This window comes from Mus caroli, unplaced genomic scaffold (assembly GCF_978045245.1).
Source record: "Mus caroli unplaced genomic scaffold, Mus_caroli_1 scaffold_19, whole genome shotgun sequence".
NCBI lineage: Eukaryota > Metazoa > Chordata > Mammalia > Rodentia > Muridae > Mus > Mus caroli.
The window spans coordinates 82,736,094-82,759,812 of NW_028227274.1; the positions used below are offsets into that span (position 1 = coordinate 82,736,094).

Genomic DNA, 23,719 nt, shown 5'->3' on the forward strand with positions numbered 1-23,719 from the left:
TGTTTGAGTTTCTGTCCTGACTTCCTTCAACAATGAACAGTGATGTGGAAGCGTAAATCAGATAAACCCTTTCCTTCCCCAAGTTGCTATTGGTCATGGTTTTTTATGACACCAATAGTAACCCTCAGAAAACTTATAGGTAGAACGTATAATGATGCCTACCTCCAACTGGGAAAACTCAAAACTCAAAATTGAGGTAACTCACTGAATTCCATGCAGCTGACCTGTGACAGTGCATGGCCACAGCTAGTTACTCCCACCAAGAACATACATGATCCCTGGGTTCTGAAGGCTGGGCTGTCATGGGTTCCACTTATGGCACAGAGGCTGCTGGGATAGGGCCTCACTCACAACATCACAGAACTCTGTTCTGAGTTGTTGTCATTTATCTGCAGTCAGAAAGTCCTCCTTTGCCTATGAAGATGGCATCTGTACTTCAGTTGGCTTGGGGCTGTCATTTCTGTCCTCTTGCTCTAGAAGCACTGGAGGGAGTCAGGGGTGGCACCTATAACTTCTTCAGGTCTCTGTATCCCCTTATATTTGTGTATGGCCAGATATATCATAATACCCAATAAAAAAAGGTGTGGGGGCTGCAGAGATGGACCGGGCAGTAAGCGCTTGCCACGGAAGCATGGGGACTCGCATTTGATACCTTAGACCCATGTAAAAAAATATAGACACTGTGCCAGGGAAAATGGCACACACCTTTAACTTAAAACATCAAGAAGCCCAGGCAGACAGATCTCTATGAGTCTGAGATCAGTCTGGTCTCCATAGCAAGCTTCAGGCTAGCTAAGGCTAAAGCGTGAGACCCTGTCTCAAAAGATAAAATTCTGGGCACAGTGACAGATGTGACATAAAAGTCTCTTGTAGCCTAGTCAGATTAGCCTACTTGGTAAGCTCTGCATTCTAATATCTCAATAATAAAAAGGACAACACCTGAGAAATGAGGAATGACGCCCAAGATTGAGCTCTGGCCTCCACATGCATGCCCACATATATGCAATGTGCACACTGGTGAACCTGCACATATATACATGTATACAGAATGCACAACTTTTAAAAATAAATAAGTAAATAGAAAATAAGAGCAGACTTATCAGTTCATGAAAAGAAATAACACACAGCGCGGGCTTCATAACAAGCCTAGAGAGCACAAGGGAGGGAAGAAAAGATTAAGCATTGAGCATATAGTTTTACTATTACTATAAACTTTTCCAGAGATGATCCAGAAACCAAGGAGAACAAAACAGAATTCTCTTTTGTGCAGAACACATTACTACCTAGAAGAGTAACCAAGTCAGCCATTGGTTCGTTGAGGATGCCACCAAAGGTTCCTGAGTGGAAATCTTGATCTCTACACTTCACCTGTAAAGTAGATCAAAGAGAATAAATTTACCCATGCTGTGTGTTCCTTTGTGCACGGTGGAAGGTATGCCTAGTGCTGTCCTTCAGGACTCAGGGGAGCGACCTCCAGACCTGACCTCACATCCTATGTTTCCCAGTCACGTGACTTGGGGCCTTTCATTCCCCAGCTATTCTACCAGCCCAGTTCTATCTAAGATGACCAAATCATCCTTGGCTGAAATACTGCTGTTCATATCGCTGGATGGCCCTTAGCTTTGTCTCATGCTCTTTAGGTCACGTCTTAGGAGGAGAATGCTCCCTCCTTGATTTCTGGGAAGTCTTTCTAAAGACTTGCTCACAGTGGTTTCTTTCTCTTTTCAATTGTACTCAATTCTTTGATACCTCTTTTAATAACTAGCTCTCTCTCTCTCTCTCTCTCTCTCTCTCTCTCTCTCTCTCTCTCTCTCTCTCCCCTACTCCCCCCGCTGTGAGTGTGTGTGAGTGAGTGGATTTGGTATGGTGAGTGTATGGGTGTGTATGTATGTACCTATGTGCAAGGGTGTGCATTGTGTACAGAGAATTGTGTCAGAGATGAATGCCATCAGGTGTCTCCCTTCACGCTCTCCACTTTATTCCCTGGAGGTAGGATCTCTCACTGAACCTGAAGTTCACTGATTTGCCTATGGCAGCTGGCCAATCCCCCAGTGCTAGAGTTATGGACACCCATGGTCATATCCAGCTTTACACGGAGAATGGCTAATTCAGACCCTGATGCGTGCACAGCAAGTACTCTTACCCAGAGCCATTTCCTTAGTTTTCCTCTCATGATTCTCTTCTGCCTATCTCCCCTACAGCTTCCTCCATGACTGATTTTGTCTCAGAAGCTTGGAGTAGCTCACAGTGTCATTTACCACCTCCTACCTCTCAGTTGTCATCCTCGTAGCTCTGAACCTTTTGTCTAAACCCAGACCTAAAACGGCAGTTGGTCTGAGTGAGCGCACTTCCAGTTTCTAAAGACCTAGAGCGGAACTCAGCGTCTACAGTTACTTCATTCCAGCTTGAGCACGTCCCCATTGGTTACCACGTAAGCCTTAAGTATGTCTCTGGTCCCTTTCCTCCTGCCATTCCTGCCCAGCAGCCTTTCCCTGCTCTCAGACACCCTTTGTGGAAGGCAAGTCTCCCGTTTGGTCACTTCACTTTATTAGCCACTCGGACGGACTAACTAAATCGTGCTGGGTTGACAGTCTCACATCTGAAATCCTGAGTGACCTGTCCTGCTACTTCTCTGACCGTTCTTGGTCCTCATTAGGATGTCCAGTTCCTTGGTTTTGTTTTCCTCCATTTGTGCTCATGACCGCCAGTGTTCTGTGGTCTCCGTAGGGATACATTTTCACTACTCTACATCACAACTAACAATCTCATCAAGCTCTCGAACACAGAGCACAGGCATCCATCTACATGGACACACACAACGCCAAACCTTTAAGCCATGTGCTCTATATTGGGTCTCTTATTCACAGCTATGCCCATGGCCATCATTTTGCTCTGTGTAAATCATTTTCCTGCCCAGCAGGGGGCGGCCGACAGCAAAACAAACTGCTCCACCTTCTTCACTCTCTGTCTACCTGACACTTTTCTCAAGAGAGGCTAATTCCTTCCCTTGGCAAAGATTTTATCTCTCACCACCTCCTCGGTGCCTCTGTTCTTCCTTTCCCCTGCCTTGGGAAGGTTTTCTGGCATCTGATCTGTGCTCCTTCTAGCCGTGACCCCCGTTGCTTCTTCTCACATTAGCTTTGTTGGCAAACATTTCTACCAGGCATCTCAGCTTCTGCTTCCTGTTTTCCCAGCATTCTCACCTCATCCCTCTCAGTCCCTGGGTCTCTTCACAGTGAATTCCCTGTAAGCTGAGACTGACTTACTCACTCCTATACCCCAGGATTCACATCAGCACATTTAACAAAGAGAACATGCTGTTTTCTTTTCCTCTCCTCTTCTCCCCTCTCCTCTTCTTCTGCCTCCTCCATCTTCCCCTCTCTCTTCTCTGTCCCTCTTTCACTCTGGGATGGAACCAGAGGTCTCATGCACACTAGAAAACCAAGCGCTTCTTCATGAACTATCTCCCCAAGCCTTGCCTTTTCAATTATAAAAATGCATATTGTCATTTCAAAAAATAAAAAAAAAATCATAAAAATGCAAGATATTTATATCTGGTCCAAACCCTTTTCGTTTTGTTTTGTTTTGTTTTGTTTGTTTCAATACAGAGTCTCACTTTGTATTCCTGGGTCTCCTAGAACTCCCTTTGCGGACCAGGCTGGCCTTGACCCCACAGAGATCTATCTGCCTGCCTCTCCTCTCCTCCTGAGTCCTGGGGTAAAGGTCTGTGCTACCACGCCTAGCCAGTCCATAAGCCTCAACCGCCATTTAACTCTCATAAGTGCCTACGTTTGGATATTTCCATCATGTCATAAAGTCTGTTATGTGAGAAAACTAAAGTGGCTAACTAATGATCCACCCAGGAGGGACTTTATACTATAAACTGTATGCTCTATCACAGGTTGCCTGTATTGCTTGGGTAAGGGAATTGTACTAACTTTTGAGATAGGAAACTAAAGCTCAGATGTAAAGGCATCTACCCAAGGCTATGTGTCACAGAATGGCCTTGGATGCCATCAGCCTTCTATTGCCTCTTGACCATAGCACTAGGGTCCTCTGCCACCAAGGCCTGCAGGCACACAACAGGGAATGTTACAACAGGCTAGCCTAGCTTCTGACTAGGTAGTCATCTTGGTAGGTATTACTCCTGCCCTCAGATCCTATATCCACAGTTCTGAGAGAAACCTCTAGGACTCTAGAGTAGATACACTCAAGCATACTCACGCTAAGATTTCAGGGGATTGTGAACCACACCCTCAAGCCCCAAGTGACCTCCCAGGCCATGAGCCTCAATGGGAGAATGTCCTGACTTTTTCTTCAAGGTCCTCCATAATTCCCCTATCCTGTCCAGATATCCTCCTGTCTCCCTCTACAGGCAGAGCCTACTGGTACCTCCACGGTGAAGTAGCAGTTCCCCCGGGTTCCATAAGTGAGTGCAGGTTTCCTCTGGCTGAGCCACAGGTTGTCTGAAATCACAATGTAGTCCACACTGGAGAAGAAGTGGTCCTTTTCTCTCTTGACGAGTTCCTCCAGCGCGACAGAGCCAGCTTCTTCCATCCCCTCCAGGATGAGCTTGATGTTCACGGGAAGATCCTGCATGAACAACAGAACAAAGAGATTTTACCATATGCTCAAGCACGGTCTTACGGATAAGTGCATACTTGATACAGACACATGAAGTAGTCATCCATACTCAATGGGTGGATTGCGTACCATCCCAGCAGCTCTGTTTACAGCAGCAGAGGAGAAGGAAAGTTAAGGCCAGCAGGTAGATTCCACATGGAGCTTTGATTTAATGCTAGGACAGAATTTGGTACAGAGACCCTAAAGATGGCAGCACCCACTATGATTCAAAAAGTCGGCGTGGCAGGATGGAACAGGAAGTGACAGGGCAGAGGCATCCTTTCCCATAAAAGAAAGGAACTCTGTGTGTGAGTGTGTGTGTGTGTGTGATATGTGTGTATACAGGTGTGTCAGGTGTGTGCACATGCATGTGGAGGCCAGGGGTCTATGTATAGTGTATTCTTCAGTCATTCTCCACCTTAATTTCTTTTCTTTTCTTTTCTTTTCTTTTCTTTTCTTTTCTTTTCTTTTCTTTTCTTTTCTTTTCTTTTCTTTTCTTTTCTTTTCTTTTCTTTTCTTTTCTTTTTTTGAGACAGGATTTCTCTGTATAGCCCTGGCTGTCCTGGAACTCACTTTGTAGACCAGGCTGGCTACGAACTCAGAAATCCGCCTGCCTCTGCCTCCCGAGTGCTGGGATTAAAGGCGTGTGCCACCACGCTGGGCTTCCACCTTAATTTCTTTTTTTTTTTTTTTATACAGAATGTTATCAGTTTTATTAGATATTTTGAGGAGTGCATTAAAGACCTTACATAGTTTCCTTTTGAAATGGATTATTTCTGTCTCAATGAATGTGTTACACAATACTATCTTCTGACTTCCCAACTTGTCTTCATCTTGTAACATTTGAGGGTGAACAAGTAAAAAGGTGTCATGAAAAGCTTTCTACATTTCCACATGTTCAGAGTTTCTCACAGCATAAATAGTTGACATTATCTAAGATTTGAACATTGCATGAAAGTTTTCACAAGATTTTCATAATCATACTAATTCTCTAGAATGGAGCCTCAAGTGTTGTCAAGAATACACCGTGAATAAAACATATGCCACATTTTTCCCAACAGAAATACTTTCCCCTAAAAAGTTCCTAGATGTTTTCTCTGTCCTAGAAACTTAACTCATGCATTGTATGAAGAAATATCTTTGACTCCACCTTAATTTCTAAGACAAGTTTTCTCACTGAGTCCAGAGCTCACCGGTTTGGCTATACTGGCTGACCAGAGTGTTGGAAGATCTTCCAGGTCCCGAAACACTGGGACTACAGGTACGGACATCTGGCTTTTTACTTGGGTCCTTTGGATTTGAACTCGAGACTTCAAGCTTGCATGACTTTACCACCTTCGAGATCTCCCCAGTTCACCCAAAGAGTGTTTTTGTAGAAAGGTTCGATTACAAATTGCTCTTTGGTTCCCATAATTCTGAGCATGGTAGAGAATTCTTTCCTTTGAAAGATGGCTAGGCCTCGGGATAAGTTTTCTTTCAAGAATGTTACTTTTCAAATGTGTTCAGTCTGCTTCGGAGTTACTCAAAGTCTTTGATCTTTCAGCAAAATGGGTTTTAGGGTTTTTCTATCCCGGACATGGGATGCTGCCTTTAAAGTTTTGATCCCTTTGTCTGACTAATTTGTGTATCTTTGAGAGTCAAGGTGAGAGATTAGGAGGGGTTTTTCTCCCGGATCACAGAGAAGCTTCAGAGAACTCCCACAATTACATGCTGAGACTTGACATGGTACTAGGGAGTGTGTCAGGCTCCTCCTGGGTTTTGTCATAGGCTGTGTGTGTGTGCCTGCATTATAGGCATGCATGCACATGTGTGTGCAGATTCACTCAACCATGCATGCTTTTGTGGAGAACAGAGGTGAATATCAAATCTTTTTTTTCAAGATTTATTTATTTATTTTATGTATGTGAGTATACTGTCGCTGTACAGATGGTTGTGAGCCTTCATGTGGTTGTTGGAAATTGAATTTTAGGACCTCTGTTTGCTCCGGTTGGCCCCTCTCACTCAGTCCCTGCTTGCTCTGGCCAGAAGATTTATTTATTATTATACATAAGCACACTGTAGCTGACTTCAGATGCACCAGAAGAGGACATCAGATCTCATTATCGGTGGTTGTGAGCCGTGTTCTGTTTTTGGTGTGGCTGATGTTGCAGGCTGGAATCCAAGCTTCTAGGATGATTGCCCCCGGCTTTATATTCTGAGTAAGTTCCCCAGGTCTTACTTTTCTTTCTAAAACAGTTGTGGCATGATACACACTCAAGATTGTTGTGGGAAAGTGAGTACGCACTGCAGTGCTCTGAGAACTCCATCACTTCTTTCAAGCACAGCCAGCCACCTACCTGCTGCAGAGCTCTGAAGGTGCTCACGGCATTGATCCAAGCCAAGACGGGGCCTTTGTTGTCTGTTGCTCCCCGTCCATACAGTTTCCCTTTTAAAACGGAAGAAGGAAAATTTCAATATGGTACTGGGATGTCTGCTATAGGAACTCAAATTCTGAGATAAAAAAACAATCCGCACCTGTGTTAGAAATTTCTACAAAGTCAAGTGACTGAACTTTGTGTTTATGGTTAGTTAAAATACTGCAGACCAAAGCCAAACATTTTGGGATATTTTTAGTCCTCTTGGGACTCATTTGTTTCTCACCCCTGTATCTGACCTGAACATCCTTATGAACCTCAAAGCTTGGAGAATGTATGTTGAGTAGACTCCAAGCTTCACCAGTCCACAAAAAAATCATGTCATCAGATAGCGTCTGAAAGCTATGTAGATTGTTCCCCTGACTTAGGTGACCCACCTGTGTGTGGTCTCTGGCAATGCATCTGTCAGAAGTGATGACTTCCTTTGTTCTCAAACAACCTCTTCTACAGTAGAGCATGTTCTTTTGAGAACTATGAATCTGCTTTCCTGGGCCATGGTCATTCATATTTGGCTCCAGAATAAACTGTCCTCTAAAAAGATTTTTATTTTATTTTATTTTACTTTATATGTGTAGTTGTTTTGCTAGCTTGAGACACTGTCTAAAAAAAATACCCAGCAAAATAAACAAAAGAAATTTAAGGCATAAATTCTTCTATACAAATAGGATCCCCAGCTGGGCGTGGTGGCGCATGCCTTTAATCCCAGCACTCGGGAGGCAGAGGCAGGCGGATTTCTGAGTTCGAGGCCAGCCTGGTCTACAAAGTGAGTTTCAGGACAGCCAGGGCTGCACAGAGAAACCCTGTCTCGAAAAACCAAAAACAAACAAACAAACAAACAAACAAACAAACAAACAAATAGGATCCCCAACAGTCATACAAGACAAGCTAGTTTAAGCACACATGACTAGTCTTAGAAGAACTCAGCTGTTTTGTCCAAGTTCCTTGATATTCCTAAGAGTTTGCTGTTCAACAGTACCCAGCATAGTCTCTCGTGCTGAGATCTGTCTACTGGAAAAATAATGAAATAGAGATGTGTGTCTATCTCTACTGACTTTTCTTCTTCCTTTCTTTACAAAATACAAATTCGCCATGCTAAAAATTTTGTGATCTATCTATCTATCTATCTATCTATCTATCTATCTATCTATCTATCTCTGTGTGTGTGTGTTATCAAATATAGGACCTGGAGTATGTAGGTCAGGCTCTTTACTACTGATCATTATCTTTGGTCTTTCCCAATTTTATTTTGGGATATGGTCTCAATCAGTTGCCCAGGATGGTCTCAAATTCATTTTGAAGCACAGGTTTGGCTTGATATTATGATTCTTTCTCCAGCCTCCTGAGTATCTGTGTATAGTCCTGAACCACCAGACCTAGCTCTGCTCATTTGTAACCATAGCTAAAAGCTAGGACAGTCTTTGATCGGTGTCAAGCCTTGACTACAGATGTGTTTCACCTAGGGACCAGATGACACTGACCATCCACCTCTGTCAGTGTGTAGGGGTCCGTGAGCCACCCGTCGTCCTTCTGAGCTGGTTGCACGTCCAGGTGCCCATAGAAGCATACAGTTGGCTTCTTGGGATCATTTCCCAGCTCGGCCAATAGGATAGGAGGTATGGGGAGACTCTGACCATCAGGCATCTATGGGATAGTGGATCACAACATTAGAGGAAGCAAGCAAAACTCAAAGAGAACGTACTCTCTCTTCTTCTAGAACATTTAAAACAGATCCCCGACTACTCTATCCTTGAGTCCCTGGAAAGCTTATATCAGGTTTTCTGAGCATCCTTTCTCCATCTCTCAAGATGGAGGAAGATTTTATCTATCTATCTATCTATCTATCTATCTATCTATCTATCTATCTATCTATATGATGAGTACACTGTAGCTGTCTTCAGACACACCAGAAAAGGGCATCAGATCCCATTACAGATGGTTATGAGCCACCATGTGGTTGCTGGGACTTGAACTCAGGACCTCTGGAAGAGCATTCAGTGCTCTTAACCACTGAGCCATCTCTCCAGCCCCCATGATGCATGCCTTTATTCCTAGGTCTAAAGAACCAAAGCAGGCAAATCTCTTTGCCTTTGTACCAGCCTGGTCTACCGAGTGAGATCTAGGCCAGCCAAGGCTACATGGTGAGAGTCTATCCCAAATAAATAAATAAATAAATAAATAAATAAATAAATAAATCCACAAAACAAAAATGTATACCATGATATCCTTCAGATAACTAGCATCGTTGGAATATAAATTATTATATTCCATTATAAAAATTAGAATTATGATAATCAGTAATTATTCGATATACAATGCCAAATTGTATATAGTTGTTTGGAAATATTCTTCAAGAACTCAGATCTCAAATGGCTTAAAGCAGCAGATCTTTCAAATCCTGGAAATCTAACCTTGATGATTCCAAAGTTCTCGGTGCTAACGGAGGAGACATTGGGTGCTTTAATGCAGATCTGCCATGGAAGAATGGCAGACAGTTCTAAGCAATGGTTCTGTGCTGGCTGTTTTCATATCAACTTGACACAAGTTAGAGTTATGTAAAAGGAGGGATTCTGAATTGAGAAAATGCCTCTATAAGATCCAGATATGGGGTATTTTCTTAGTTAGTGATTGGATGGGGAGGACCCATCCCATTGTAAGTGAGGTCTAGTTGTCTTGGGTACTACTATAAGAAAGCAGGCTGAGCAAGCCCTGAAAGTGAGCCAGTAAGCAGCACCCCTCCATGGCTTCTGCCTCCAGGATTCAGCCTTGCTTGAGTTCCTGTCCTGACTTCGTTCAATGATGAACAGTGATATGGAAGTTTAAGCCAAAAAAGCCCTTTTCTTCCCAAGCTGCATTTTGGTCATGGTGTTTCTTGGCAGCAATGGAAACCCTGACTAGGAAGGTTCCAGGGAAAGAGCACACTCTTCAAACAGCCCTTTCAGGGACCCTCCTGTGCACCCAAGAAGAGGCAAGGGGACAGTGCTCAGAGAACAGGAGGGGCGGGTCTTCCAATAACAAACTGACCCACACTCATGGCCTTCACTTTCTTCTTCACCTGCTATGACCAGGAGTCCACAGCACAGTCTCGTTTTAGACTAGATGGAACATTTCATTCTTATGGGCAACCTGGACTCTGTGGGGATTGCAGTGAGGGTCTGAGTAAGTGCTTCTCTTGACACCACCTCAGGATGATGGTTGTAGACATGGAGTTTCCTGAGCTGGAAGGAGACCCCTGGTACCTGCTGAGAACCCAAGTCTACGGAATCCACCCTAGCTCCCAGGTTCCGGAGTTTGTCTGCAGCCAAGGCCATCATCTGGAAGAGCTTCTGTCTGAGACGAGGCACAGGCTGCACAGAATCACTCTCAATGGACACCCACTCCTTCAGTGTCTGTGAGGAAACACAATGAGGGGGCTATCAGGTAGGGTACAAGAGCCCTTGTCCAATTGTTCAGGGGCTGGTGGGAGCCAAGCCCCCTCAATGCTCTTCAGCTCTTGGAATCCTGCAGATCAGTTTAAAAACTCAGGGATGCTAAACAGCAAGTGTTGGAGTGAAACAACATCTCAGCTGTGAAGATTTACAAGTGTGAGAACCCTAATTCAGCTCCTCAGAGGTGGCTTTGTAAAACGTTAGCTGGACAGTGTGGTGCACGCCTGTAATCCTAGAACAGGTAAGGCAAAGATCCTGGAGGCTCAATGGCTATCCAGCTGAGGCTGTTTGGTAAGTCAGTAAGACCCTGGTTTCAAAACAAACAAACAGACAAACAAAAAACATCAACAAAAACAAAAAATAGCCAAGTGGACAGCCCCTGAGGAAATCACAAAATGTTGATCATTGTCTTACACATAGATACACACACAAACACACAGACACACACACACACACACACACACACACACTCACACTTGATGGATGAGCTTCGGGTTTAATTAAAAAACCTGGAGACCAGAGCATCTGATACTAAAGATGAGGTAGGGTAGGTTGAGAGAATGCAGTCAGCCTTTTCCTACACGTTTGATCCTCCAGGCAGCATGGCCAGGATGTGAACCCATCAATGTTTGAGTTTAGTCCTCCAACGCACCTCAGCCCGGAGCATTACAAGACTTTGAGAACTCCTTAGTAAGGTTACTCACCAGTGGAATAATTCATAATCATCACTCATGGTCCAGAGTTGGAACCTGAATTGCTTAAGCCAAAAAAAAAAAAAAAAATTGGGGGTGGGGTGGGGGGTACTATGTAAACCAGAATGACCGAGAGCTTGTGAGAATCCTTTTATCTCTGCCTCCCAGGTGGGGGATCACGGGTGTGCACCCACATGCCCTGCAGAACACCGCTGTTGTTAATGGGAAAATGGAAAATGGTGTCGGTTTAGGACGGCTGATTTTGACTCTGCTGCTCACTTACTTGTTTGATTTCTCTTCCCTGGTTATAACATTTACGTTTTTATCATAGGAGAATTTATTTAGGGAATGCTAGGTTTCCCATTTTTCACCCAGATTGTGTAGGGCAGGAGCTGCTGACACTAACCACCGCCCCACCCCCACCTTCCTGGGAGAGAATGGCAAGTTAGAGGAGGCTGGAAGAGAGGATATTCTGATAGAAAAGCCCACACCCACCCTCAGCTCCCACGAGACACCACATCTCAATTAACTCTGGAATTTCTGCTTGAATTCCAGAAATCTAGGAGGTCTTTCTGTCAGGTGACCGTTGCAGAACGGGAATGAGGACCTGGAGGCCACACTTAGGAACATTGACCTGGGGAGTCCATGTTGTGCCTTTGCTTGAAGCACAAAGGCTTTGTCTCTGTTTGCATGACAATATTCTTAATATTGGCTGATGGATGCAACCATGGACTAACATGGTATTGGGGGCATAGAACACGAAGTCTAGTGAGACTGGAAGGAGGCACTAGATGCATGAAATTGGTGTGGGAAGTCAAGCACAGTGGTGCACACCTACAGTCCTAGCACCTGAGAGGCAGAGGCAGCAGGATCAGGAATCCAAGGTTATCCTCTACCAGGTGTTGAGGTCAGGATAGCCTGGGCTACATGTGACCCTGTGGGAAAGCTGTGGTCATGGGCCTAGGTGCCAACAGAAGGGACAAGAGCCAATCCATGGGAGATGGGGGGAAGGGAAGTTGTCCAGTGAGACATAGGACCCTACTACATCTCTCCTACTGCTCCCCTCCTCTTTTTGCTCCCCAGGACTCTTTCTCTTCATCTTCTCCTGTCCTTATCTCCCCCACGTGCCCACCCCACATCCCAGTAACCAGGCTGGTGTTAGGAATGAAGAAGCAAGGACTATCAGTGCTGGCACTGAAGTGGACCCGATTCTCCTGCTCTATCTAGGTATCTCCGGCAACTAAGAAATATTGTCAGTAGGCTACTTGATGGGCTAGAGTAATCATGATCTCCACAGAGGTACTGTGAATACCAGCCAGGGATGGAGAGTGTCTTTCTAGAGCCCAGGACTAAGGGATCTCTGCCACAAATCTAATGAGCCCTGATATTTTTATTCTAGTAAGAATTTATCACCATTTTGAGTGGAATCATATCTCCAGGGACAACATTCTACATCTCCCAGTAAATAGCGGCCACCAGGTTCTGAAGGGAACAGGCGGGGCATCACGCGTGACTTCTCCTACCTGCACGAACTCATCCTGGTGGAGGTCTATGTACTGGAAAAGCTTCTCCAACAGCCCAGAGTGTGGCGAAGAGGAGAACATTGCCTGCTCCAGCTGTAGTGCCGAGAGAGACGAAGCCTGTGATTGGCCCACAGCAGCAGTGCCGAGAGAGATGAAGCCTGTGGGTTGGCAACAATGAAACTAAATGCCAGCATTGGGCTTCTGACCTTTCAAATGCTTTCATAATATTGCTACCCAATCTAGAATAAGCGTCTCATCAGATTTCTAAGGAACCGGAAATCAGTCACTGAGGGACAACAGTAGTCTTGGCTAGAGTTTCATTTCCTCATGAACGCTGGCAGAATATGCGAATGTGAACATTAGGAGAATAAGCAACACCAAATTAATGCTTAGATTATTTAGATTAGTTTAGAACATTTTTTGCATCATTTATTAAACGCTTTCTGAGAATGTAAACTTAAAGCAATATGTTCTTGGATTCAGTTTACAAGCATTTTATTAAAAATGGTGTGTCTATGTTTATCTGAAAAAAAAAAATTGCTACCCAAAGCTGTCGCTCCACATGACTTGGATTAAAATAACCAGAGAGGGTGGAACCAGAAGTGTGTTTCCTCACACCATTCCTCATAAGCTTCCTTTTCAAAGCGAAAGGATTTTTAAATACTGTTAAAGATTACATTAAATTTAATTAATTAGTTTTTTATGGATGTGGGTGTTTTCCCTACATGTCTGGCTGTGTACCATGTCCATGCCTAGTGCTCATGAAGGAGAGCTTTAGACCCTATGGGACTAGAGTTACAAATGGTTATGAGCTGCCTGTGGGTGCTGGGGATTGAACCTGGGTCCTGTGGAAGAGCAACCAGTGCTCTTAACTACTGAGCCATTCCTCCTCCTCTCCCTCCTCCTCTTCTTTCTTCTTTTCTTATTCTTGTTTTGAGGACTCCATACATGAATACTTTATCTACATCACTCTCTCCCCTCCCTACTTGCCCTCCATCTCCTCCTACACCCCCCTACTCTTCTGCCTTTCTTTTCTTTTCTTTTCTTTTCTTTTCTTTTCTTTTCTTTTCTTTTCTTTTCTTTTCTTTTCTTTTCTTTTCTTTTCTTCCTTCCTTCCTTCCTTCCTTCCTTTCTCTCTCTTCTCTCTCTCTTTCTTTCTTTCTTTCTTTCTTTCTTTCTTTCTTTCTTTCTTTCTTTCTGTTTTGTTGTTTGTTTGTTTGAGTCAGGTTTCTCTGTGCAGTCCTGGCTGTCTTAGAACTCACTCTGTAGACCAGGTTGTTCTAGAACTCAGAGATTCACCTGCTTCTGCCTCCCAAATGCTGAGATTAAAGGTGTGAGCAACTACCAACTAACAAAGGCACATGCTGCATTTATTTATTTATTTATTTATTTATTTATTTATGTATGTATTTATTGGCTAAGGTTTCTCTGTATAGTCCTGCTTCTTTTGGAACTCATTCTGTAGACCAGGCTGTTCTCGAACTCAGAGATCTGCCTGTCTCACCCTCCTCTTCTTATATGTCTTAGTGACTTTTATATTGCTGAGACAAAACACAATGAACAAGACAACTTATAAAGGAAAGCATTTAATTTGGGGGTCACAGCTCTAGAGGATTAGAGCTTATGACATCATGGCAGGAAGCATGCCAAAAGGCAGGCAAGCATGGCACTGGACAGTGGCTGAGAGCTCATATCTGATCCACAAGCAGGAGGCAGAGAGAAGGAGAGGGGGGAGAGAGGGGGAGGGAAAGGGGAGGGGGATGGAGAGGGGAAGGGGAGGGCATGGGGAGGTGGAGGGAGAAAGAGAGAGAGGAGGAGGGAGAGGGAGGGAGAGAGAGGAGGAAGGAGGGAAAGGGGAGGGGGAGGGAGAGGGAGAGAGGAGGAGGGAAAGGGAGGGAGGGAGAGAGGAGGGGGAGGGAGAGGAAGAGGGAGAGGGAGGGAGGGAGGGAGGGAGAGATTGCTAACTGAGAGTGGCATGGGATTTGAAACTGTAAAGCACCCCCATGACACCTCCTCCAACTGGTCATGCATCCTAATTCTTCCCAAACAGTGCCACCAAATCAGTGTTTCTCAACCTGTGGGTCGCAACCCCTTTGTGGGTTGAATAAAACCTTGCACATTGTTCACCTAAGACCATGGGGGAAAACACAAATATACATTATGATTTATAACAGAAGCAAAATTGCAGTTAGAAGTAGCAACAAAAATATGTTTATGGTATGGGGGTCTCGACCACATGGGAATCTGCACCCAAGGGTCTCAGCATCAGGAGGTTGACGACCACTGCGTCCAAACACATGATCTTATGGAAGTCATTCTCATTCAAACACAGGTAGCCGGCTGAGTTTGTTTACTATTGCTAATATGTACACAAGCTTCCTTTTTGCTACAGCTGAAGACAGTTACAGAAGTCCACAGTCTGTCAAAATGCCGATAACAAGCTGACCACATGGGGTTGGACAACCCATCTAGTAGCTTGTTCCTGGAGGAAACTGATTCTCCCACTCTTAGCAACCACTTGTGCCAGGGACCAGCTTTGACACAAGTTGGGAGTTGGGGGTTGTCAAGGACTAAGGATACCTGGTAGGAGAATAAGAAAACACATCAATTGAGCAAACTGACAGGATTGTTCTTTCCATCTCTCCCTTAATGTTTTCTAAGGGCTACATTGTAGATATATCTAAGGTTTGGGTATAAGGGCTGCATTTTAGATGTTTCTAAGACTTGGGAATGGTTACATTGTAGATGTATCTAAGGCTTGGGTACAGGGTTACATTGTAGATGTATCTAAGGCTTGGGTACAGGGTTACATTGTAGATGTGTCTAAGGCTTGGGTACAGGGTTACATTGTAGATGTTTCTAAGACTTGGGTACAGGGTTACATTGTAGATGTATCTAAGGCTTGGGTATGGTTACATTGTAGATGTATCTAAGGCTTGGGTACAGGGTTACATTGTAGATGTATCAGCTTGGGCTTGGCACCCTGTAGTCACTTGTTATCGGCATTTTGACAGACTGTGGACTTCTGTAACTGTCTTCAGCTGTAGCAAAAAGGAAGCTTCTTGGGGGCTGGAAAGATGATCAGCAGTTAAGAGCATTGTTTTATCTTACAGAGGACCTGGGTTCAGTTTCCAGCACTCACAGGGCAGGTCATAACTGTCTGTAACTCCAGTTCTAAGGGATCTGAAACCCTCACACAGACAGAGGTGCAGGCTAAACACCAAGGCATGTAAAAAAAAAAAAAAAAAGAAAAAGAAAAGAAAGAAACAATTAGAAGAGAAGCCTCTTTGGGAGTGCCACGTATCTGTGGGTATGCAAATATTTGGAATGCAGTTTGTAATCACGTTTGTTTAGGGAAGTGACGACAGTAAATTCTCCTCTAGGGTTTATGACCTCTTTAGCCACAGGCAGCCGGCTAGGCTAATGTTACCAGGTATGAGTTCTTCCCATCAAGCAGGCCATAAGGCTGATCACACAGCTGTTAATTACTCTAGAGGTGTGAGCATCATTTTTGCACCATCAAGGATATCTTGAAGGTCTAGCTTCACAGGCTCCACACCTGGGTAGGATGACTGATCCCTCTTCCCCTTGGCAGCTTGCATGGCACCTTCTGATACCAATGTTTTTAAATTAGACCTCAAAGGCTTCAAAACCATCTTGTACACCCAGCAGAGACATTGATGCTAGTGGTAATTATGGCAGTCAATGAGTTTGTCTTTAAGCCAGGAAACTCAACTTATTCCTGCAATACAGTCTAACCCCTGGTTTATCTCCCATAAATGGAGCCAGTTCTGAAAGAAAAGTGTGTGTGTGGGGGGGGAGCTTTGCTGGTGAAAGAGGGGAGCACCAGGTGAAACCAAGTAGATGTGCATGGAAAAACCTCATAATGCCTGAATTCTGTGCAGAGTGGTGGGGTTTCCTCCCCAGCTCCTACAATTGGAGTGTCCTAAAACACAAAGAGAAGAAACTTAGAAGTTTCCCTGTTATAGGTAACACTGAGAAGCAGCCATAGCCAGGGAATATCCTCTGTTTCTGGTCTGTGTCTTTTAGCCAGTCTCTTACTCTGTGCTATGACATACTCTTTCTTTCCCCTCCCTGGTCTCTAAAGAGGTCCTGTGCACAGGCCACTGTCCCCCATCTTCTTCCTAGTCCTCTAATATGTCATTCCCATTCTCGGGCTACTCCTGGGGAATGACTCTACCCTGACTTTGGATACCTTAAGGGAAAAATTCCCTCCTTGGCCTGGACATGATCCTCAGTAAATTTGACTGAATCTGCACCTGGGTGACACATTTAGAACCTGTCTATAACATAATACAATACAATACAATACAATACAATACAATACAATAAGACAAATCAGCAATGGTGCCAAAATATTGCTACTGAGGAAAAAGCCAACCCACAATTCAGTGTTTCATGTGAGTAAAGTGGCCAAGAATCAAAGTTGGATAGCAAGCGCTGGTACAGGGGTGGAGAAACTGGATCCTTCATATGCTGATGGTAAAAACTGCTGGGCCAGCAAGATTGCTCATCGAACAAAGGCCCTTCTCATGGAGGCTGACAACCTGAGTCCAAGTCCCTAGACCCAAACAGTGGGAAAAACCAACCCATTCCCAATACACACACACACACACACACACACACACACACACACACACACACACGCTGTACCGCACCTGCCCTGTCCTGTTCCCAGTAAATAAATAAACATAAAAACAAATAGTAAAATTATACAACTCTTTGGAAAAAAAACAGTCTGGTCTGATGTGGTGGTATATGCCTTTGATCCCAGCACTCTCAGAAGCAGAAGCAGGCTGAGGCAGAGGCAGATCTCTGTGAGTTCAAGGCCAGCCTTGTCTACATAGTAAGTCCCTGGACAGCCAGAGCTACATTACAGAGAGATTCTGTCTCCAACAAACAAACAAACAAACAAACAAAGGAAACAAAACTAAAAAAGAAACCCTAAAAGCAAAGCAGTCTGACTGTTCTGCACATAATTAAACATGTTTCCATATGACCCAACAATTCTACTCTGAGTCATATACTCAAGAGAAATAAAAATGTTCACACACACACACACACACACACACACACACCTTTAAAAAATGGTTGCAACACTGTTCTTTATAGTAGCCAAAAGGCAGGACCAGACCAAGAAGCCGTCATCAGATGATTGGATAAACAAAGGCTGTGTGTCCCTGCAATGAAATATTATTTGGCTGATGAAAATGATAAAATACTTGGTCATAAAAGGTGTTGGTGGGGTTTGGGATAGTTTTGGAGGTGATCAGTTGCCTTGACAATATAGTGCTGACATAAGCCAGACATAATGGGCTACTTATTGAATGCTTCCCTTTATGTAAAAGACCAGAATAGATCAATACATGGGGACAGGAGCCAGTGAGTAGTTACTAGGGTGAAGGAGAAGTCACTGTTAATGAGGAAGATGGTTCCTTTCAGTGAGAACGTTCTAAAATGGACTGTGGGAATGGTGATTCAACCCTGTGAATATACTAAAAAGCAAACAAACAAACAAACAAACAACCCACACAACAACAAAACCCCCCAAAACACAAATAGTTGAATTGAGTGCTTTACCTGGCTAAACTGTAAGCCATGTGCATTAAGATACAGATGTACCTGTCATCTATGTACCACTCACTTACTGAGTATGAGAAATGTGTAAGCAGAGAGGTTGAGCCTTGTTGTTGATGGAATCAGCTTTGGCCAGCAGGTGGCACTACTGGCCTGTTTCTGACTCTAGCCTCAATCCAGACACAGCCAGTTCAGCTAAATCCTAATGCCAAGGGGCAAATGAAATGAACCCTGTGGGAAACAACCTGATGTTGTTATCTTTTCCTTTCAGCTCTAGTGGGGCTCAACGAGGGCCGTGTACAAATGTTATAGCATCAAGTTACATCTCCAATCTCAGACAGAAAGGTTCTTGGCAAGCCATTGTCTAGATTAACATTTGAACTTATTGCTCATCCAGTCATTACTAAGAAGGTTTTAATTAAAATGTTTTTATTAATTTTTTGAGAATTTATGTAATTTAATCATGTTCATTCCTAGCCCTTCTCCTAATGCCTCCCAAATACACCTCACCTTCCCCAATTGTGTGTGTGTGTGTGTTTTTGTTTTTTTTTTTAAGTAACCCATCCAGTCAACTTGTGTTGCTCATGTACTCCTAGGTATGGGATCATGCACTTGAACATGGTAGACCTACCAGGGGCCACACACTTAAAGAAAAATGCCTCTTCCTCAGAACCCAGCAGCTACCCAGGTGTCTCAGGTAGGGTGGGGCTCAGGAACCCATTTCCCTCAAAAAAAAAAAAAAAAAGTAGGGGAGGTTATTTTTCAAAAGAAAAGAGATTGAACATGGTGGCACACACCTTTAATCCTAGCACTTTAGAGGCAGAGGCAGGGTTCATTTCATCTCAACCCTGTGAATATACTAAAAAACAAACAAACAGACAAAAAACCCACAACAACAACTCCCCCCCCCAACACAAATAGTTGAATTGAGTGCTTTACCTGGCTAAATTGTAAGCCATGTGCATTAACTCTGTGAGTTTGAGGCCAACCTGGTCTATAGCATAAGTTCTAGGACATCCAGGGCTTCATAGTTAGACCCTGTTTTAAAGTACAGAAGAAGGAGAAAGAGAAGGAGGAGGAGGAAAAGGAAGAAGTGGAGGAAGAAGAGGAGGAGGAGGAGAGTTTGAGGGGAAAGAAAAAGACCACAGGAAGAGAAGGAAACTGCTCTCAAATCTTTAGGTACAAGGACTGAGATTTCATAGCTTCATGAAGCCACCAGGGACCAAGGTCTGTCATTGGGGGTTAACTAGAAGTGGCGGTCCTGAGAGTAAGGCAGATAAAGGAGCTTGCTGGCACACTCTTTACTTCTGTGCCCATTTTTGGGTCCCTCTCTCTTCTGCTTACAGAGTTGGACAGAACTTGCTGCTAAGCATTTGGTCCAGGTCACCAAGGTAGACTTTGGGCAGTGGGGGCCTATCTTCCCCATCCTGAATGGGATCCCAGGTGTGGTCCCTTGGTTCTTTCTTCTTGTTCCTTGATCTCTGGTGTGTGTGTGTGTGTGTGTGTGTGTGTGTGTGTGTCTGTGTGTGTTTGTGTGGGGCATTGGGCTATACACAGGCAGTCTGATTTCCAGTTGAGCAGAGATGTTGAACCCCGGGACCCAGTGGTGCTAACTCACCTACATGGGATGGAAGGAGTTCATTCATGTCTCCTGGAACTCTGGCTCCTGTCAAGTTACCGCCCCCTCAGCTCCCACAAGAGAAGTATGGCTAGCAGTCAAGTAGGCAATGTCCCAAGCTTCTGACCTTCAGGCTAAACTCCTCCCCAGTTTCCTAGCAACAGCAAAGACCATAAGAAGGGCTGCTTGGCCCCACCTTGCTCTCTTACTCCTCACTCTCTCCTCTTTCTTTGTCTTCTCCTCTCCTCTCTCTTGCTCTCTCTCCCTCTTATTCTCTAGCCTTTCATCTCTCTCTCCCTTTCCCCTTTGTCTCCTCTTGGCCATGGCCAATCTCTCTCTCTTTTCTACCTTCTCTCTTTCCCTCTGCCTTTCTATAATAAAGCTCTAAAACCATAGACAGTCTCTGCTCCTCAAGGCCGCTGTGCAGACTCTCGCCTGTGTGGGAACCTCTCTCCCTATGCCCTCTCTCCCATAACCCCTGGGCTACAGGGTGTTGCCCTAGACCCCCAGTCAGGGGCTGCCCCTTATCCACCACCACCAACACCCATCGAGTGGGGTCAGATGGAGGCTTAGATGCCCACCCGGGGCCTGAGTGCATCTGGCAGTCCTCCCGAGTCCATCTGCCTAGAGCTTAGGAGGAACTCCGGCCGGGAGTGGGCTATCCTCCCTTCCCTCTCTTTCCCCAGCCCCCTTTTAGTTCCCACATGTTTGTGTCTGTGTGTCTCTGTGTGTGTGTGTGCATCTATATCTGTGTGTGTATGTGTGTGTGTTATAGTCATTCTGTGTCTCGAGCCATTCTACTCTTGGCTTCTGTGTTTGCACAAAGAGCTGAGCAACAGGAAGGGGGACTGGACATGTGAGGGTTCTGGAGCAGAGGCCTGGTCTCGGTGCTTCTTCAGATGACTCGGGTTCCTGCTTACTAGTCTGGTTGCAGTGTATGTGTAACAAAGGTTCCCAGTGCCCCAGTCTTAGCTTCAGATACTAAATTCCTCCTAGGGCATCCTCAGCCCTGCCATGCTGCCCACCTTCCCTAAGGAGCAGATCCTCAAAATCTTCTTAGCTTTTCCACGTGGCAAAGTCACAAAAACTGCAAGTTTCTATACCATCCGGTACTGTAGTCCAATCAGCCAATATGACTCAGAATGCATTTTCTTCAATGAAAGATGGAAGCCTACACACTTCCAAAAGGTGAGGCTGACAAAGGGGCCCAGTTTGGAGGATTCTAATCAGGCTTCTGGGATGCTGAGTGGAGTCATAAGGCATGCATAACATTAGACAGCTGCTGCTCAGACTTCCTACCTAGTATCACATCATATGGTATGACATCATATGGTATGACATCATAGCATCCTTCCCCTCTTCTTGCTCCAGGCTAGTCAGCATGCATGCTCAGCTGACCCTGAACCTCCTTGACCAGAGCCACCTTCATCAATGACAATCCACTTGCGACACAAATAGCTGAGACCAGAGAGCTAGAACCATACCTGCTACCCCACTAGTTGCCCTTGACAATGAAGGGTCTACAGAGGAGATGGTGGTGCTGCTGTCTCTGCAATGATGCTCATTATCTCCTGCCCCTCCCCCCAATAACATCATTCCCTCATTTCTTTTAATATAAACGGAAAACCAGGGCATGTAATGTTAGAATCCAAACAAGACTACTGCTCAGGCCACAATGCCTGTGGCAGCCCCTCCCCTACAGACAGGCACCCTATTGGTCTGGGAAGCCTGAGCTAATTCCAAACTTCCAGGTGCCAGGATTTTTTTACCAGGGGAAGTGAGTTGACATCCAAAGGCTATTGGGGGCTGTATATCCTGTTGTCCAGCTAGCTCCCTGCTACCTGCTGGGGAATCAGGGAACCTGGCTGCAGGCTATGGTGCTAAGTTGTCTCCCTTTCTCACGGAGCTGTAAGAATGGGCTCCAACTCTGCTATAAGGACTTAACTCTCCTCAGAGCCTTCGCCATCATCGATCTATGGTGCTGAGGCCAGAACTATACCCAGACTCCCACTACGGCTGTCTATCTGTTCATGGCATTAATAACTTTTCTAGGAAACTTCTTTTTCCGACAGCCCTGCTTATTGTCTTTCTTGAACCTGCACCTGAGACCCTTCAGTTTCCCATTTGCCAGAGGTTATCTACTACACCAATTTAAGCACCAAAATTTTTACTTACCAAGTCTCACGCCGTCCTAATGTTCTTGTGTGGTGGAGGCTGCTCTGTCCTGGTTCTGCTTCAATGAATTTATTATGACAGGGGGGAAAATGTGTTTTATTAGTTTGGTTTTTCACGGTGACTGGTTTAAAACAAAATACAAAGGAAGAAAACAAAACTCTCAGGTTTTTCCTGGTCGTGTTAATCCCAGGCCAGCAGAACAGAGTCCAAGGATCCCTGAAGAGAGGAGTGGCAGGGACCCAGGGTGCAGTTAAGGCGGGGCCTCCTTCAAGGAGCCGCCCTCTCTCAAGATGAAGGCAGCAGTTGTGAGGAGCAAAGCTCCCCTGGAAATGCATAGGCAGGCAGGTATGATCAAACATCCCTATGAGCTAACAGTGTGACCCTGGGACTTGTGAACTCTTACAAATGTTTAGACTCTGACCCTGAAAGGCCAAGCTCCACCAGTACTGGCAGAAGACAGCAGATGAATAGAATTTATTACTTAGTAAGGTAGTGAGACCTCTATACACTCAGATATAGACACACACATAACAGTCCATGAGAAAACAGTAACCCACCCCTTACTGCTTAAAAAATGATCCCTACCTACTCAGCTCCCCGGGTATGCCTGTCTCTCCTAGCCTTGCCTTTCTGCTGAACCACAATGTACAGGACAGTACTGTTACCAGAGTGCATACCCTCTCTATTCTGACCTCCTTCCCCTTCTCTTGGTAAGTGTGTCACTGTCATGCATGCATGGCAAAGCCACAAGAACTAGATTTCTGTTCCATCATCTACTGTGGTCTCATCAGTCGGTTTGACCTGAAAGCTTTGGCTGAGGCCAAGTTTGACTTAAATTCATTCCCATTGCCAAAGGCAGGGCCCACACACTGCCGACTGATGTAGGATACTGACAAAGGAGACCCAGCTAGGAGAACCCTAAGTAACTTCCTAAGGATGAAGTGAGGTTACAATGAGGCAGAAATCACCAGAAGCCGACTGTGCCGAAAGTCTCTTGTAGTTTCAGGTCAGCTGGCACAGGTCACTGAAGCAGGGGCAATTGTATCTACCATGCTCCACCAGTACTGGCAGAAGAGGAGACATCACCTGGCATTTGTGACCAGTGCTGGAGCATTGGTTGTAACCACCACCTGTGGCTCTATTTGGTGCCTTTCGAGTCTGCAAGCCGAAGAAGATATCTTTCTTGAGGTCTAACACAAAGTTAGAAATAAAGGGAATTTAAAGATCCCTTCAATCTATATTACTCTAAAATCCTCAAGGGTGGGGGGGATTAGATGAGGGCAGTGTCCCATATGTTTAAAGGGAGGCTAGGATTAACACCATCAGTAATGGATTGGTATTACATGGCCTCCTCAAGCTCTGTATGTCTTTAACTTGCCAGTGAGAATTAACAGTGAGAATGTGTGATGATTTTCACCAATTGTATCAAAGCCTTGGGGCAGTGAACCAAGATAGTCCACACCAACCACTCCACATTCCCCAATCTCCATGATCTCCTCAGAAAGACTCCATACTGTCATAGCTGCTTCAGTGCTGTTGACCCAAAAGATCCACTGGGGCTTTTCCTTTGGCTGAGGATGGTCAGGACCTCTTCACCTTTGAGTGGGAGGATGCTCAGATGGATTGGAAACAAGCAATACCAACAGACTGA

The 23,719-nt window shown here is 44.8% G+C and overlaps 1 protein-coding gene across 1 annotated transcript in view; it reads right to left on the minus strand.

Annotated features, from left to right (window-relative positions):
• Cndp1 (carnosine dipeptidase 1) overlaps window positions 1–22,329 on the minus strand; it is a 38,982-nt gene extending 16,653 nt beyond the window's left edge. Inside the window, exons 1-7 of the mRNA XM_021150390.3 lie at window positions 22,069–22,329; window positions 12,678–12,835; window positions 10,274–10,423; window positions 8,516–8,678; window positions 6,960–7,048; window positions 4,393–4,593; window positions 1,284–1,368 (exon numbers count right to left, since the gene is read on the minus strand). Coding sequence (XP_021006049.1) covers window positions 1,284–1,368; window positions 4,393–4,593; window positions 6,960–7,048; window positions 8,516–8,678; window positions 10,274–10,423; window positions 12,678–12,758 — 769 coding nt within the window. The 5' untranslated portion in view covers window positions 12,759–12,835; window positions 22,069–22,329. The remainder of the gene's footprint in view (window positions 1–1,283; window positions 1,369–4,392; window positions 4,594–6,959; window positions 7,049–8,515; window positions 8,679–10,273; window positions 10,424–12,677; window positions 12,836–22,068) is intronic.
• Window positions 22,330–23,719: the final 1,390 nt, after the last annotated feature.